This window comes from Bos grunniens, chromosome 21 (genome assembly GCF_055505025.1).
Source record: "Bos grunniens cultivar Pamir isolate PY7600 chromosome 21, Bosgru_T2T1.0, whole genome shotgun sequence".
Lineage (NCBI taxonomy): Eukaryota > Metazoa > Chordata > Mammalia > Artiodactyla > Bovidae > Bos > Bos grunniens.
The window spans coordinates 36507698-36523770 of record NC_141185.1 but is presented as its reverse complement, the minus strand read 5'-3'; the positions used below and the strand labels follow the sequence as shown (position 1 = coordinate 36523770).

General features: G+C 46.2%; 1 protein-coding gene and 2 pseudogenes across 5 annotated transcripts in view; all 3 read left to right on the top strand.

The window, feature by feature from the left end:
- EDC3 (enhancer of mRNA decapping 3) overlaps positions 1–16073 on the top strand; it is a 56815-nt gene that overhangs the window by 35853 nt on the left and 4889 nt on the right. For all 5 annotated transcript variants that reach the window (XM_086363795.1, XM_086363794.1, XM_086363791.1 and 2 more), the window contains 2 exons: positions 10335–10488; positions 15772–15989. In XM_086363795.1, coding sequence (XP_086219921.1) covers positions 10335–10488; positions 15772–15989 — 372 coding nt within the window. The remainder of the gene's footprint in view (positions 1–10334; positions 10489–15771; positions 15990–16073) is intronic.
- Positions 657–3628, top strand: LOC147349388 (large ribosomal subunit protein uL16-like; annotated as a pseudogene).
- LOC147349389 (small nucleolar RNA SNORA70) lies at positions 2931–3072 on the top strand (annotated as a pseudogene).

Below are 16073 nucleotides of genomic sequence, written 5' to 3'. Positions count from 1 at the left end.
CTCTGTTGTATTTGGTTTTGCTGTGTGTAAAAGGTTCCATGTAAAAAGAAAATAAGCAGATTGTCAGTAAAAGACAGAAATTAGTAGTCTTTCTTAACCTTTCAGACTCTGATAGGCATGCCTCTTTGCTAACGTAGGTTACTTAAGTGATACTGGCAGTGTGACTTGATGGATTCCTTTAATTTTTTTTTTTTTTTTTTAACCACCCGTGTTAAGGCAAATAACTTCATTCAGCAGGCTGGTAGTATACTCAGATCCTGCTACCCATTCACTTTTGACTGCTCTCCTTTTTACTGCCCTCAGTGACAAAATAAGCTGCTTCTACTGGTAACTGTCTGGAAGCTGAGGTGGTTGGCTCATGCTGTATGTGACTTCCCGGAGGTTCCTAAGCTTGGGGAGATTATGGCCTGCCTCAGAGTGAAGTGGCTAAAAGGGAGACAGTAGCAGCAAGAATCAGGAAAGATTCTCAGAACCAAAAGAACCTGAAAAACATTTGCCAAAGTAGACAACAGGAGAGGTGGGAACTCTTTCTTACTGTGTACTCCATTTCCCCAGCTTAGTCTTCACACTTTGTTTAATTTAATGAAAGAAATGAAAGTTCCCTCCTCTCATATTTTTTAATCACAATTGTGATTAACAGACATACTGCAAAGCACATGTGCCAGACGTTGGCCAAGAACTCAGGTATGGCGGCTTGTGGTGTGTCGCAGCCAGTTGGATTTCACTGGAGCGTTGACAGTGAGGGGAGAAGAGGTCCTATAGCGTCATCTGTCTTGTTTTTCTCTTTGTTCTCAGCAGTGATAAGGAGTGGAATTGAAGTCCTTTTGTCAGGCAGGGTCTGTGCTGGAAACAGCGAGCACGCAGTTATCTTGCTGAGCAACTTCTCCCACGAGTGATTTTGTCTCAGTATTATTCACATAGTGCCTGGATGGGGGCACTTTTCCAGTTGGCTCTCCTATTCAAATGTTAGTATAAGAATAAGGCACACTATCTGGAAAATGTAGGGAAACAAGCTAGGACCAAAAAAGTTAGGTTACTTGATCACCGAATGTAATTTTCTCATTTTTGCAGATTGAGGACGTTGAGGTCCAGAGAGGCAAAGGCACTTACAAACCTTATCTGTCACTTTTCTTTTCCTTTTCTGAATGTAGATAAGTTAAAGAGAAAGAAGGATATGAGAAGGATAATTTAATGGCACTTAGATTATAATATAGTCTTCTCTCTTTACTTCCCTTATAAGTAGACCAACTTAGATCAGCAGTTATGGAGAGTGGCTTGGCTTGCTCCCCAGTCTAGCCTTATGGCATTCATGTCCTAGAACTGCAAACCTATTTTCTGCTAATACCCAGAGTTGCAAAAGAACAACATGTTTACTCCCCATTTGGTAATGGTTTGGGTGTCAGGAATCGGGCGGCTTGCTGCTGGTATCCTACACACTGGCTGCATGTTAAGTGGTGTCAACAGCTTCTGAGCTGTTATTCTCTCATTGCTCATATTCCTCTTGGCAATACTCTTTGCCAAATGTGTGTGTGGTGGGGGCAGTGTTATAAAAGGTCTATTGATTGGGAAAACACATTCAGGAAGCAACTAAATTTAGCTCTTTGTTTAACCCAAATCTTTTCTCTCTGGAAAGCCCCTCTGGATCCTGGAACTATGCTGCTGTCTCCAGCAGATTGTTGGACATTCCTCCAGCTTGGACCTCCCCTGCTGAATAATAGTATCCAGCGGTTGCAGATATGTTAGTTAAGTTTGGCTATAAAATGCAAGATGTGTGTGAGCACTCTTACGTTCAGAGGTGAGAGGTCCCCAAAGAACACCAGTTAGGAGAGTGAAAAGTCTTCAGAGAAGAATCTTTGCTCAACATTAATAATATTGTAAAAGTAATATTTAAGATAGTTTGGGCCAGTCAAAATGCTGTGCTTATTATGTGTAAGTCACTCTAAGACAGTCCTTGCACCCATGTTATTAAGATGTACTGGGAAATGGAAAGATCCCATATATACCTGAAGTCCAGTGAGAATGTGGACATTAAATCCATGGGGTGTTGAGAGGCAGGAGAGGTCCTGAAGGTGGGGTGATCAGGGAAAGCTTCACAGAGGGAGCAGGGCAGAAGCCTTGAAACATGGGCAAGATTTCATCAGAGAGGAAGAGGAAGATATTTATGGGTAGGCTGGGCAGATGCTGGTGCAGAGTGTGAGTAAAGGGCTGTGTGGGAGATTGGCTGTTGGCTGGTTTGACCAAGGTAGAGATTTTTGTTGGGGGTGGAGGAAGGAGTGGGAGTTGTAAACAGCTTTAGACCAGAGCACAGAGAGCCTCGTGTGCTAAGGCTGTCCCCTGTTTTATGGCCATGAAGAGCAGCTGAAGGATTCTGAAAAAGACATGATCCAAAATCTGTTTTAGAAAGATTAGTCTTTAGGAAGACAGGTCTTATATAGAATTCAGGTTAGAATTTAAGGAGAGAGACCAGAGCAGGAAGAAGAGTGAGGCTGATGACACAACTCATGTGTCATGGGTTTGGACTTCTGAGTAGAAAAGAAGACAAACATATGAGAGAAGTGACAAAGGGGAATTTGATAGGATTTCATGATTGAAGACAGATTGAAAAGGGTTGAATGAGCAAGAGGATTAAAGGCATAGTATGTGCAGGGCATGAATGGCGATGAGAGTCTACTTGTAGTTAGAGTGCATGAATTTAGAATAGGCCAAGTCTACTTGTTTTTGTGATTTTCTGCCTGCACTGCTTTTTGGCTGAGCCCTAAGAAAGCAAATAGTAGTGTTGCCACACTAAGGGACTTAATAATCATTAAAGGCTTCCATGAAGGGGCTTCTGTAGGGTCAGAGAATTGAGTTATGTAGCTGCGTGGGGACTCCTGAACCTATTTCTTTATCTACAAAGGGATAATTCTTGTCATTTAAATAAGGTCATGTGATTGCAGCCAGTTAAGCTGACTGTGCTGTCTTCCCCACTTCCCCACGGGGGCCTGGTGTGCAGTGGCTGCAAATAGCACCCTCCTCGGTAGTGTATGCAGTGTGTTGCTGCACAGGTTGCCCTAACGGACCTTGGAGATAGCCCTTTCCAGTGGACGTTCATGACTGCCATGCTGTCATCAGTCTAAGCTCCAGACTTGTATGTTAGGTGCCTTTGGAAAGCCCCAGGGCACAGTGACCGGGGTCCACACTGGCCAAGTCATAATGTCCATTCATACCAGGCTTCAGAACAAGGAGCATGTGATTGAGGCCCTCTGCAGGACCAAGTTCAAGTTCCTTGGCCGCCAGAAGATCCATATCTCCAAGAATTGGGGACTTGCTAAGTTTAATGAAATTGAAAACATGGTGGCAGAAAAGTGGCTCTTCTTGAATGGTTGTAGTTAGATACATCTAACTACATCCCTAATCGTGGCCCTCTGGACAAGTGGTGGGCCGTGCACTCACGAGAGCCTTGGTGCTGCCCCTCCTTACTCATGCTCACCAGTAGATCCTGCTTTCCTGTCAAGGAAATGTAGAAAGCAGCCAGTGCCATGCCAAGCTTCCAATTATTGTTCAGTCAGTAGTGTGAATTGCAGAGACATTCGCAGTAAAGTTACTTCAAAGCATCAACATTTATAAAATTTTTGCTAGGCACTAATTTTTCTGGATCCTCTGGGTAAGTCATTGTCCGTCAGGGGCCTTAGGATATAGGGTAACCAGATGTGTAAACAAGTAAATTATGGAGGTGTATGCAAGATTTAGAGATGGCAGAAAGGGGAGGGGAAGGAGAAACATTATGATCGATGTCATAGTATTGGGTGTTCAGGGGTATCAACTATCCTGGGCACCATTCTAAGCTCTTCATATGCTTATCACAGTTTTCGTAGCATCTCTGGGGTTACACTGTTATACCCTTTTTATGTATATATTTTAAAGTTTATTTGTTTTTGGCTGCGCTGGGTCTTCATTGCTGTGTGCAGGCCTTCTGTAGCCGTGGCAAGTAGGGGCTACTCTTGCGGTGTGCAAGCTTCTCGTTGGGTGGTTTCTCGTGGAGCATGGGGTCTAGGCATGCAGATGTCAATAGTTGTGGGCTTAGTTGCCCTGTCGCATGTGGGATCTTCCCAGGCCAGGGATCAAACGCGTGTCCCCAACACTGGCAGGCAGATTCCTATCCCCTGTGCCGCCAGGGAAGTCCCAGAGTTTTAAGAGTTTAAGTTCAAACTAAGGGCTAGGGAGTCTGGAGCCATCACATTACGGTCTGACACCTGAGTTTTGATCAAGGTACCAGTTTGTCATTTTAAAAACTGAATTGGTCTCTGCAAATGTGACTTTTTTGCTATTATATGCTCTTTGCCATTTCATAGCCACAAGTGTCTAGCCAGGCAAGGAACGAGTTGGATTTCAGTGTATCCACCATCCTGCTTGAATTCAGTGTATCAAAGCTAAGTTAGTTATTCACTGTCACCCATATCTTTTACTCCTTAGTTTCCCATTTCTTTCAGTGGAATCACTATTCTTTTAAGTGTCCAGCGTGAAACTTTGTGGCCATCTTTCCCTCTTCCTTCTCATAAAAATTCATGACTAGAAAGAACCCTGGAGGCCATTTTTTTCTAATTTAATAGCACACTGATTCCTTCTGCAGCAGTTTTGACAAGGAGTTTACCTCTATCCTCAGTATTCATTGACTCCAGATTCTCTTCTTCATGTGTGGCCCTTGAAATTGTCATGATCTTCTAGTTTATGGTGCTACTCTGCAGGCTCCCTTTGTCTCTTGAAATCAGTTCTGCATAATGTCATCCTGTATGAAACAACCTGACATCTGGCCCGCCCACCGTTCTAAGCGAGTCCTGCGGTAGGCCTTGGGCTCCTGCCACACCCATTCCAGCCCCTGGAACTTTGTTCGTAGCCCCTCCCCCACCCTGGGTGTGCTCTCTCTTTTATCTTTGTGACTAGGATTCTGCCTGTCTTTCAAGTGTGGTTCAGATTGAGGATTTGACACTTCCTGCAACTCCTGGCTTGAAATCCACATTTTACACTTGTGGTCAGGATTGTGTTCTCTGATATTTGTACATATATTTTTTTTCTTCCAGCTAGATTGTAAGACTAAGAATGTGGTTTGTTCTCATATTCTTTTTATTTATTCTGTTTCCTGCCGTTCCCCACCCTACCACTGGCTTGATGTATTACTACATTTGTAAACATTTGTTGATCATGTTTGGATCTTTCTTTTTTCTCCCCGACTTAAAAAAAAATTTTATCTATTTGTGGTTGTGCTGGATCTTGGTTGTGGCCATGTGGGATCTAGTTCCCTGATCATGCTCTTCATTGGGAGCGTGGAGCGTGGAGTCCCAGCCACACTGGACCACTAGGGAAGTCCCTCCCCAACTTTTTATATTGAAAAAAATCAGAATTTCAGAGCAGTTACTAGAATAATAGAATGAACAAATGTGTGTCCTTCATTTAGATGCACCAGTTAACATTTTGCTACATTTACTTTATAGAAATACATAAACACACACCCCTGAACAACTTGAGATTTAGTTCATTATATTTTGTTTTTTTACATTTCACCCCTACTTACGTATGTATTCAACAGGATGTTGCTCTCTCCAGTCACACTACAAGTTTGCTCTCAGAAAATTTAAAATTAATACAGACGTATTATCTAGTATGCAAAGCTTTGCTGTTGTCCCAATTATGTCCTTTATAGTTGTATTTTTAATCAACCGTTGTGTGTTACATTTATTTGTCAGATCTCTTTCGTGTCCTTTAATCAGGATAGTTCCCACAACTTTTGTTGTCTTTTGTGATACTGACGTTTGTGAAGAGTCTAGACCAGTTGATTTGTAGAATACCCCTTAGTTTGGATATATTGTTTCATTCTGATGTGTTTCGTGTTAAACATTTTTCCAGGAGTTTGGTGGCGCTCTGTCTCTTGTGGGGTGTCACATCATAAGAGGACACAGCATCAGTTTGTCCTTCCCTGAGGCAAGTTTGATCTCTTGGTAAGGTGTTGTCCAACAGATTTCTTCTTTGTAAAGATACTTTCCCCTTTGTAATCAGTGAGTCATCTTTGTTAGGAAGTCCTTTACCTCTTGAGTCCAAAGCTTGTTCCACTAGAGCTTTAACCTGAAGGAATGAGGTCCAGTGAGGCTAGGAGGTTGGTCTTGTTGTTAATGGGGGAAGGAACAAGTGGGGAGTCAGAAACATCTTACCCACACTTGCCTTTGGTTACAGCTGGACTCTTATCCAGCTGCAGAATGGAATGCCCCGAGGCTGTTGCACAGGTTTCCTTCCCATTCATTCGTGAATTCAACACACACTTCTGTAGCCCCTCCACTAGGCACTGTGCTAGCACTGAAGGCACAGTGGGAAAGGGGATATGGCAGTGAACAAGGCAGAGTCACTGCCCTCATGGAGCTTACAGTCTAGCAGAGTAGATAGTCCAAAAGGAAGGCAAAAGTTACTTACAAATTGTATTAAGCACAATGAAGGAAGTAAGCAACATGCTGAGACTGGGGGATATTTAAACTGAGACCTGAAGAAGGAAGAATCAGCCATGTGTGGTGTGGAGGAGCATTGAAAGAGAGAGGAGAATGCCAGAAGAGGGAAAGCATGTGAGGGAACGAGCTTCCTAGGCCCACAAGGAACCTGGAATACTCAGGACCCAGAGGCAGCCAGATGCCTGGAGCCTCTGGGGTTGAGTTCCAAGGTAAAGGAGCTGTAGTATGCGGGGCCAGATCATGGGAGGCCTTGTGGACTCTTATAAAGAATATTAGGAGTACTTAGCTTTCTTGTAACAAATTCTTCTTTCAAAGATACACCTGACACCAAATTGCGTTTTATGGCAGCCTTAATATACGTCTTCAGGGGCTGTCTGTACATTGTGGGTCTGAAGGTGTGAATTTACCAGTGGTTTTATACTCCAAAAAAGAGCTCATGATATCGCCACCCAGTTATGTGACCACCACAGGGTGGAATAAGAATTCATACTCCTAGAGAAATCCCTGTGCCCGTAACTGAGCTCTGCTCCTCATTGATAAGACATGGGATACACACAGCCTTTCCAAGTATGAGGCCCTGCCAGTGTGAGGATTGAGTTTGGATTGGAGAGGACACTTTGCCGTGGGTAACACTTTTCTGTTACGCAACAGAAAGGCTGGGAGGTTTGAAGGAGTGGGAGGGATGTACGTGCAGAGGCTGTGGAGGAAGACCTGACACGGCACTGGAAGGCTTCTGAGGGTGGGGAAGTACATGGAGGGTGTGAGGGCATGTCCGCGTGTCCTTAAGGGAGGGAAAGGCCCCAGATGGTGTGTGCTGAAAGGAGCAGTGTGAAAGAGACAGAGACATGAAGAAGGGGCAGCGTACATGACGCTGGGCCTCGGGGCTTCACGGCCCTGCCTCCCCGTCTGTGGGGCGAGCTGTGCGGGGAGGAAGTGTCTTCTCTCCTGGCCTGTACTGGGTGTGCTTAAGCCGTTTTCCTTGATACCCTAAGGTTAATCAGATCCTAAGAAGGGCTCTGCTTGTCACGAACTGGCTATAATTATCTCTCTCTTATTTCACCGACAGCTGTAAAGAACATATTAATATTAAGAGAAGCCCTACCCACTACTGTTATTGCCTTGGTTCCCAAACAATTAACATCCACCTTCCAACCCAAACATAATTGGGCTTGGCCCGTGTTCAGGCTTCTGCAGTGTTATTGTTCGCACTTCACACGCTAGGTTCTTGGTGTCCTTCCTTCGGAGTTTATTTTATTCCCTCTGCTTGTTTCTGATAAGCCAGTCTGCCTGTTGGACTTTGTGCGTAAATGTTGAAAAGGAACATTTTGTGGTGCTGGCATGTTCCTTTTAGAGAAACAGAGTAGGGTACAGTGAAGTCCTGGACGCTGTGACTGGTAGACTGAACAGAAAGGATTCCTGGCCAGATCTTTCCCTGGGCTACAAAATGTGCCAGTTCATCAGGGCCCCTTCCCCTTGGCACACATCAGTGAGATGTAATAGACACGGTTTCCGGCTGCAGTAGCCAGCCGTCTAGAGTAGGGTAAGCTCTCCTCCCGCTGTGCCATCAGCCTTGTACCTCTAGGAACTGTGAGGAGAAAGCAGAAAATGCTCAGTCTGCCCTCGGAGAGCCCTCAGAACTGGAGACGAGGCACCTGCACGTGTAGCACAAGACCTAGTTCCAGAAAGAAAGTTCAATTAGTGGAGGGGCAGGCACAGGATGCACTGCCCTGGCCTGTTTCAGATTCGCCAGAAAGGGAATAAGTAGGCAAAGAGCTGCACGGACTGGAGGGAAAGCTCGCCTTGCGTGACTCTGCAGGTGAAGAGGGTGTTTGAAGTAGGCAGGTGCGTGACTTGTCTGACAGGTTTAGGGTTGTTAGTGTCTTAGGATTCCTGAGAATTCATTCACCCTTTTCCACACTGCTATCAGTGGTTCCCAATTAGTTCTGATAATATGTGCATGTCTGAAACCGACCATAATAAATGGCTGTTTAATCGGCTGTTGACATGCAATCAGGCTACAGCCCCCAGCATCAGCATCTGGGGTGTCAATGGCTCACTTTTCAGAAGGGGCAAGGGGCGAGGCGAGGCTCACTGCCTGTCATGTCTGCTCCCAGCAGGATTAGGACTCAGACAGGTGGAGGAGCTCAGTTAACCAACAGGACAGTGTTCGTTTTGACATGGAGATGGTTTTTATTATTACATTATTATTTTGCCTTTCCTTGAGAGAATACAGACATGGGTACTGTAAGTTCAGTCTTTATGCTTGGGTTTCTGTTGTTAAAATGTATAGCCACAGCCTGATTCTCTGTGGTTTTAGGGATCTATGTAGGCAGGACTGGATAATGGATAGAACCTCAGGAAATTTCTCCTGAAATCATCAGTGAGGAAGAGAAATTTTTCTGTAGAGGGCTCTGGAACCAACAGGATGGCGATGAACTTTCTGATGAAAACTTCTGCCTTAGAGTTCAGTCACACAAGAAACGGTAGATTGGCATCATTTATACGTTTGAGTACCTGATGAGATCTTGCCTCTATTGGTAAATAAATACAGCTGAGATGACAGAACTGAGGTGGGGGTCGAGGAAGGAAGAGGCTTATATCCCTACTTTGAGGGGTTTACATTCCAGTACAGATGAGGACACAGGATCTAAAAAGGCACCTGAGGGACTTCCATGAGAGTCCAGTGGTTAAGACTCCACGCATCCAATCCAGGGGCCCCAGAGTACATCCCTGGTCAAGGAACTAGATCCCACATGCCAGCAGCCAAATACATTTTTAAAGTGGTGTGGGGGGCATGTGATCCATCCAGACAAAACTAGATACATGCAAAATCCCTTGATAACTTGCTGATTGGAACCTGTGTTTCTGTCTCTGAGCCCAGGGCTCACTGGCAGAGAGTTTGCTCCCTTGGCAGTCCAGTATCTTTAACCTTTGTAAGGTGGCATTGGAGATCAAGGCAAAAGATCACAGTTTTTGACTTTGCTGTTTCTTTCCTATCCTGGTTTTCTGGGCTCTGAAACAGCACCTTGCTCCTGGACATGTAATGCTATAGACTTCTTCAAGTGTACCGAGCTGCTGAAGACTTTGACCTCGTAAAACCAAGTGTTTTTGATGGTGTACTTTCAGTGACTGTGGTTTTCCCTAACCTTTATTAGTTGCAATTCGTTTATAGTGAGTAAAAGATTTCTTCTCAGTAGCTTAAAGCAAACCATAGGTTACTTTCCATGTACTCTTTCTCTTTGGTAAGAGTTTTAGATTACAGTCACCCAAAGGGGGAGAAAACAACAAATTATTCGAGAAAGCAAGTTTCTAGTTGAATTTCTTTGGCCAAACAGAAGGGCTAAGTAGAGGAGAGTAGGAGGAAGAGGATGTGGGGAGCAGATGGGGTGAACAGGTCATCCTGCCTGAAAATTGAATAGCGCGGACCAGAGGGTCAGGAGGGTTAGCGAGTGTCTTTTCCACTCTAGGCAAGAATAAGGGGTCTGCTTATGAGGAAAAACCTCACAGCCAGGAGGGGCATTTCCCCTACTTTGAGAAAAGCATGTTGTAATGTGGTTGGCAGCCTTTTCTTGATAGTACCAGGTACATGTTGGTGGATTTGGCCTCTTCATGGTCTAAAGGTAAACTTCTAAGAGAGGTTAAGTTCACCCCGGCTCTGTGGTAGCCTGAACAGGTTGTTACGTAGTTCCACATCGACTGCTTGAGCTCTGGAGAGCTGCATAGCATGCCTTTGTCTTGGACTATGCAAATGGGCTGAAGAGGGTCAGTCTTAAAGTCTTGGCTTTCGCGGATCAACTTCACTATTTGAAGAACTGGTTTCCTGTAATCACTTTGCCTTTTTCCTCACCTCCTTTCAAACTGCAGACTCTGGCCTGGTTGTCCCAAGTATTTCCTACGAGCTGCATAAAAAGCTGTTGGCTGTGGCTGAGAAGCATGGCTTGACTCTGGAGCGGAGACTGGAGATGACAGGCGTGTGTGCCAGTCAGATGGCATTGACCCTGCTCGGAGGACCCAACAGGTAAATGCCCGAAGGAGGGGGGGTGGGGGTGAGTGTGGGATGATGCTGCTCTGCCTCGGCGCCCCCATGGTGCCTCACACACGCAGGGGTTCTGCTGCTGCTCCTCTAACGCGAGTCTCTGTAAAGTCACTTGCCGGGACGCCACACAGCGTTTGTTTGCCACTCTCACCCTGTCCTGGGAGTCCTTGTTATTCTTCCAGTGCTTACGCATGCTCAGTCGTGTCTGACTCTTTGTGACCCCACGGACTATAGCCCTCCCTCCAGCTCCTCTCTCCATGAGGATTCTCCAGGCAAAAATACGGGAGTGGGTTGCCATGCCCTCCTCCAGGGGATCTTCCCGACTCAGGGATTGAACCCGTGTCTCTTAATGTCTCCTGCATTGTTGGCAGGTGGATTTTTTTTTACCACTAGCACCACCTGGGAAGCCTCTTCTCCAACAAACCACTCTTTGATTCTTCCTTCCTGGAAGCAGTTGACTCTAAGACTCCTGCCAACTAGCAGAGGCTTGCCTTCTAACCTCTAGAGACCCAGTTTTGGTACAGCTGAGTGATAGGGAACTGCTGAGGGTACTTCAGTAATGCTGTTGCTGCTACTGCTAAGTCACTTCAGTCGTGTCCGACTCTGTGTGACCCCATAGATGGCAGCCCACCAGGCTCCCCCGTCTCTGGGATTCTCCAGGCAAGAACACTGGAGTGGGTTGCCATTTCCTTCTCCAGTGCATGAAAGTGAAAAGTGAAAGTGAAGTCGCTCAGTTGTGTCCGACTCCTAGCGACCCCATGGACTGCTGCCCACCAGGCCCCTCCGTCCATGGGGTTTTCCAGGCAAGAGTACCTGAGTGGGTTGCCATTGCTATAACATGATTAGTTTTGTGTTTAAAAACTTTGGCTGAGTAGATTAGCAGAGACAAGATTGGAGGCCATGAGACCAGTTAGAAAATTGTAACAGAAAACTGAGCCAGGGGCCAGGTGATGATAGTCCCAAGTAGGGAAGAGGGGATCAGAGGAGTAGATAGATGAGGGAGCTTTTTAAGGTAAAATCAAGAGGCAGGGTATTGAGTGGATATGAAAGGTGATTGAAAATAAAGTGTCAGTGATCACTGAGCTTAAAGCGTCCTAGCCTGAACGCTGGGCTAGACAGTGACAGCAGTCACTATGATAAGGAATGTGGGAAGAGGAGCAGGCATGGAGGAGGTGGTAGGTTTTGTTTTGGATATGTTGAGTTTAGGACTGTGAGACATGCAGATGGACTACTAGCAATCTGGATCTGAAGTTTAGAAAAAGGTCTGAGCAGAAGATAGAGATCGGAAGTCATCAGCTGGTATGTGGTATAAGAATAGGCAGGCTCCGTTAAGGAGAAGGTGTGAAGAGTGGAAAGGGCCTGGGGTGGAATTCTGGGAAACATCAGCATTAAAGCCTAGTTAAGAGATGAGCCTTCCAGAATAGCTAAGAAAGTTTAAAGCCAGAGAGGTAAGAGAACCAAGAGGGCAAGGCTTAAGAACCAAAGAAATAGTGTTTAAGGAATAAAGGAATGGTTAGCAGTGGTGATGCTGAGCGAGCAAGCACATTTAAGGTTGAAGGTGTCTGCTGGATTTGTCAGCGAAGAGGAGGACATTGCTAGTCTTGTGGGAGAGTTGTGGCTAAGGTGATCCACACTGACAGTGAGGTTCCCCTCCTTGCTTCTCCACCCCTCTCCCTGTAGAGTTGTGTTCATCCACCTTGCCCCTTGACTTAGGCCTGCTTTCCTACCCGGATCTCTGGCCTGGCCTGGGGAAGAGCCAATGGAGACCGCAAAGGAGGAAATAGTGCAAGTTGCCCTCTGCAGTATATCATGCTCTTGGGTCTGCTGACCGTTGAACCTCCTCCCAGAGCAGCCACTGGGGCAACCCTTGGAATAAGCTCTTCCTGGAAGTATTTGAGGCCATTAAGTGGCTTCCCAGAAATAGCAGTTTGGGGGCAGGACCTGAATGTCCTTCTTAAGTCCATTCCTCTTTGTGGAATGGACTTCTTGTGGTTGACTATCCTTGTGCCTGTCTGTTCTTTCAGTGTCTGAGCTCTCAGAAGGGCCAACAGTACTGTTCTTTGCAACAGTTGCTGGCTTTCCTTTGAGGAAGATACCTCCGTAATCACTTTCACGTATGTTAATTGTTCAGTCATGTCCGTCTCTTTGAGACCCATGGACTGCAGCACACCAGGCTTCCCTGTCCTTCACCGACTCCTGGAGCTTGCTCAAATTCATGTTCATTGAGTTGGTGGTGCCATCCAACCATCTTGTCCTCTGTTGTCCCCTTCTCCTCCTGCCTTCAATCTTTCCCAGCATCTGTCTTTTCTAATGAGTTGGCTCTTCGCATCAGGTGGCCAAAATATTGGAACTTCAGCTTCAGCATCAGTCCTTCCAATGAATATTCAGGGTTGATGTCCTTTAGGATTGACTGGTTTGATCTCCTTGCAGTCCAAGGGACTCTCAAAAGTCTTCTCCAATACCACAGTTCAAAAACATGAGTTCTTTGCACCTTCTTTATGGTCCAGCGCTCACATCCATACATGACTACTGGAAAAACCATAGCTGACTAGACAGACCTTTGTTGGCAAAGTAATGTCTGCTTTTTAGTACACTGTCTAGGTTTGTCATAGCTTTTGTTCCAAGGAGCAAGCGTCTTTTAGTTTCATGGCTGCAGTCACTATCTGCAGTGATTTTGGAGCCCAAGAGAATAAAGTCTCACTGTTTCCATTATTTCCCCATCTATTTGCCATGAAGTGATGGGACTGGATGCCATGATCTTAGTTTTTTGAATGTTGAGTTTTAAGTCAGCTTTTTCACTCTCCTCTTCCACGTTCATCAAGAGGCTCTTTAGTTCCTCTTTGCTTTCTTTGCCATAAGGGTGGTATCATCTGCATATCTGAGGTTATTGATATTTCTCCCAGCAGTCTTGATTCCAGCTTGTACTCACCAACCCAGCATTTCGCATGATGTACCCTGCATATAAGTTAAATAAGCAGGGTGACAGTATACAGTCTTGACGTACTCCTTTCCTAATTTGGAAGCAGTCCGTTGTTCCATGTCCAGTTCTAACTGTTGCTTCCTGACCTGCATACAGATTTCTCAGGAGTCAGGTAAGGTGGTCTGGTATAGCCATCTCTTTAAGAATTTTCCACAGTTTGTTGTAATCCACACAGTGTAGTCAATGAAGTGTAGCTTTGGTGTAGTCAGTGAAGCAGAAGTAGATGTTTTTCTGGAACTCTCTTGCTTTTTCTATGATCCAGTGGATGTTGGTGATTTGATCTCTGGTTCCTCTGCCTTTTCTAAATCCAGCTTGAACATCTGGAAGTTCTCAGTTCACATACTGTTGAAGCCTTGCTTGGAGAATTTTGAGCATTACTTTGCTAGCCTGTGAGATGAGTGCAATTGTGCGGTAGTTTGAGCATTCTTTGGCACTGCCTTTCTTTGGGATTGGAATGAAAACTGACCTTTTCCAGTCCTGTGGCCACTGCTGAGTTTTCCAAATTTGCTGGCATATTGAGCGCAACACTTTAACAGCATCATCTGCAGAGTGATGTGAAGTACCATGGTATGTTAAGTATCATGCATTTTTTCACTGTGCCTTCACAATAGCATTTAATTTGCTCCTCGTTGCTTCACCTTGAAGGTAAATAGTAGACTGGGTTTTAAAATGAGCAAGCTAGGGCTCAAGAGAGCAGAAAGACTTGGCCCACGTGACACTGGTGGTTCACGGTGAAGCTCGGTCTCCAGTGCCTGGACTCTGACCCCTGCTGTTGGGTCTGTGGGTGTTGTGGTCTGTCTTGAGTTCTCGGATGGGGCATGCCTCTGTGAGAGGAAGCGTTCATTTAGGGAATAAACCCGGGGGAGTCAGATGAACTCTGCAGTTATCTGTGAGCAGGGAGAAGTACTCACCATATTGCCTTACGATGCAAACATGGTGGGGAGAAATGAATGACTTGGTGTATATGAAAGTACACCACCAAATTCCCCTGAATTTATTTGGAGAGTGAGGGTTTCCTCTTTGGCTTGACAACATCTGTCTTCCTCTCTTTGGGGAAAACCCATAAGTGACTGTCCCTGCTCCACCCCAAGCAGGGACCTAAGCCTCTTTCTGGCTGTTCATCTCCCCTGCCTTCCTGCCTGGAGGCAGACAACACTGTCTGGGAGTTGGGCATAGCTCTAGGGCTAATTTTAACCCCCTTATTTACGGCTTCTCTGAGACCAGAGGGGTCTCAGCCTTTCTTTTGGGTTGGGGGGGGTGTCTCCACTTTGAATGGCGTAAAGCTGAAAGTGACTTCATCAGAAGTGAGTGTCCAAGGCAGCTCCCAGCCGGGAAGCCCTTAGCCGTCTGCCTTCTCTGTGACCGGAACTATGATACCAGCATCAGTTGAGCCCTTTCTGTGTCGGTTCCTGTTCAGAGTGCTTTACATCCATTCATCTACCCAGCAGTCTATGAAATAAAGTAGCTCCAGCGTTGCCCTTATTAGCTTACTGGCAGCTCAGAGACGAGAACTTGGACTGGCAACTAATTGAGTATGATTTACAACTACCCTCTTTGGTACTTGCTGTGAGTCTCTTAGGAGTTGAGCCAGAGTAATCCTAGAAGGAGTGGGTCAGAGATTCGTAAGTGAAGGGCTCTCTGGGCAGGTGAAGTAGTTTGAGCAGAACCAAGAAAGAACCTTCAGGTGCAAGAGAGAGTGATGAGACCAGTCTTGCTGCAGCAGAGCAGGCACATTGGGGAAGAAGAGTCAAGAAGGCTGCAGAGGTGGAAAACCTCTTTGCCGAGAAGTGTTTGATGTAATAGGTCCTACAGTGAGAACAAAGTGTTCTTGGTTGGAAAGCAGTGTTCTGGCACTGCTGGTTTACGGAACAAGGTCAAGTGAACTGCCTAGTGTATGCTAAGCCACCTCAGTCGAGTCTGACTCTTTGCGACTCTGTGGACTGTAGCCTGCCAGGCTCTTCTGTCCACGGGATTCTCCAGGCAAGACTACTGGAGTGGGTTGCCATGCCCTCCTCCAGGGGATCTTCCCGACCCGGGGATCGAACCCAGGTCTCATGTCTCCTGAATTGGCAGGTGGGTTCTTTACCACTAGCGCCACCTAAGAGGACACAAAGATGAAGTGTGGGCCAGTGGGAAGGCCACCCTGTGAGCTTGGCCTGTAGTGGATTTTGTCCATCCCCTCTAGAACCTTGGCCCTGAGAGCAGCAGGTGCCAGGGGGTGTCCGGTATAGGGGGCAAAGGTTTGGCAAGTCTCGGCTGGTGATGTTCTTTACCTTCTGTTCCAGGCTGAATCCCAAGAATGTTCACCAGAGGCCTGCAGTGGCCCTGCTGTGTGGGCCTCACGTGAAGGGGGCTCAGGGCATCAGTTGTGGAAGGCACCTAGCCAACCACGATGTCCAGGTCATCCTCTTTCTGCCCAACTTCGTGAAGATGCTGGAATCCATTACCAATGAGCTGTCTCTCTTCAGCAAGACCCAGGGCCAACAAGTGTCTAGCCTTAAAGGTGAGCCCTCGCACAGGGTTGGGGAGCCCTCAGTGCTTTCTTGGTCTGGTGGCGCCGCCCAGTGGCGACAGGCGGAAAAAGAGT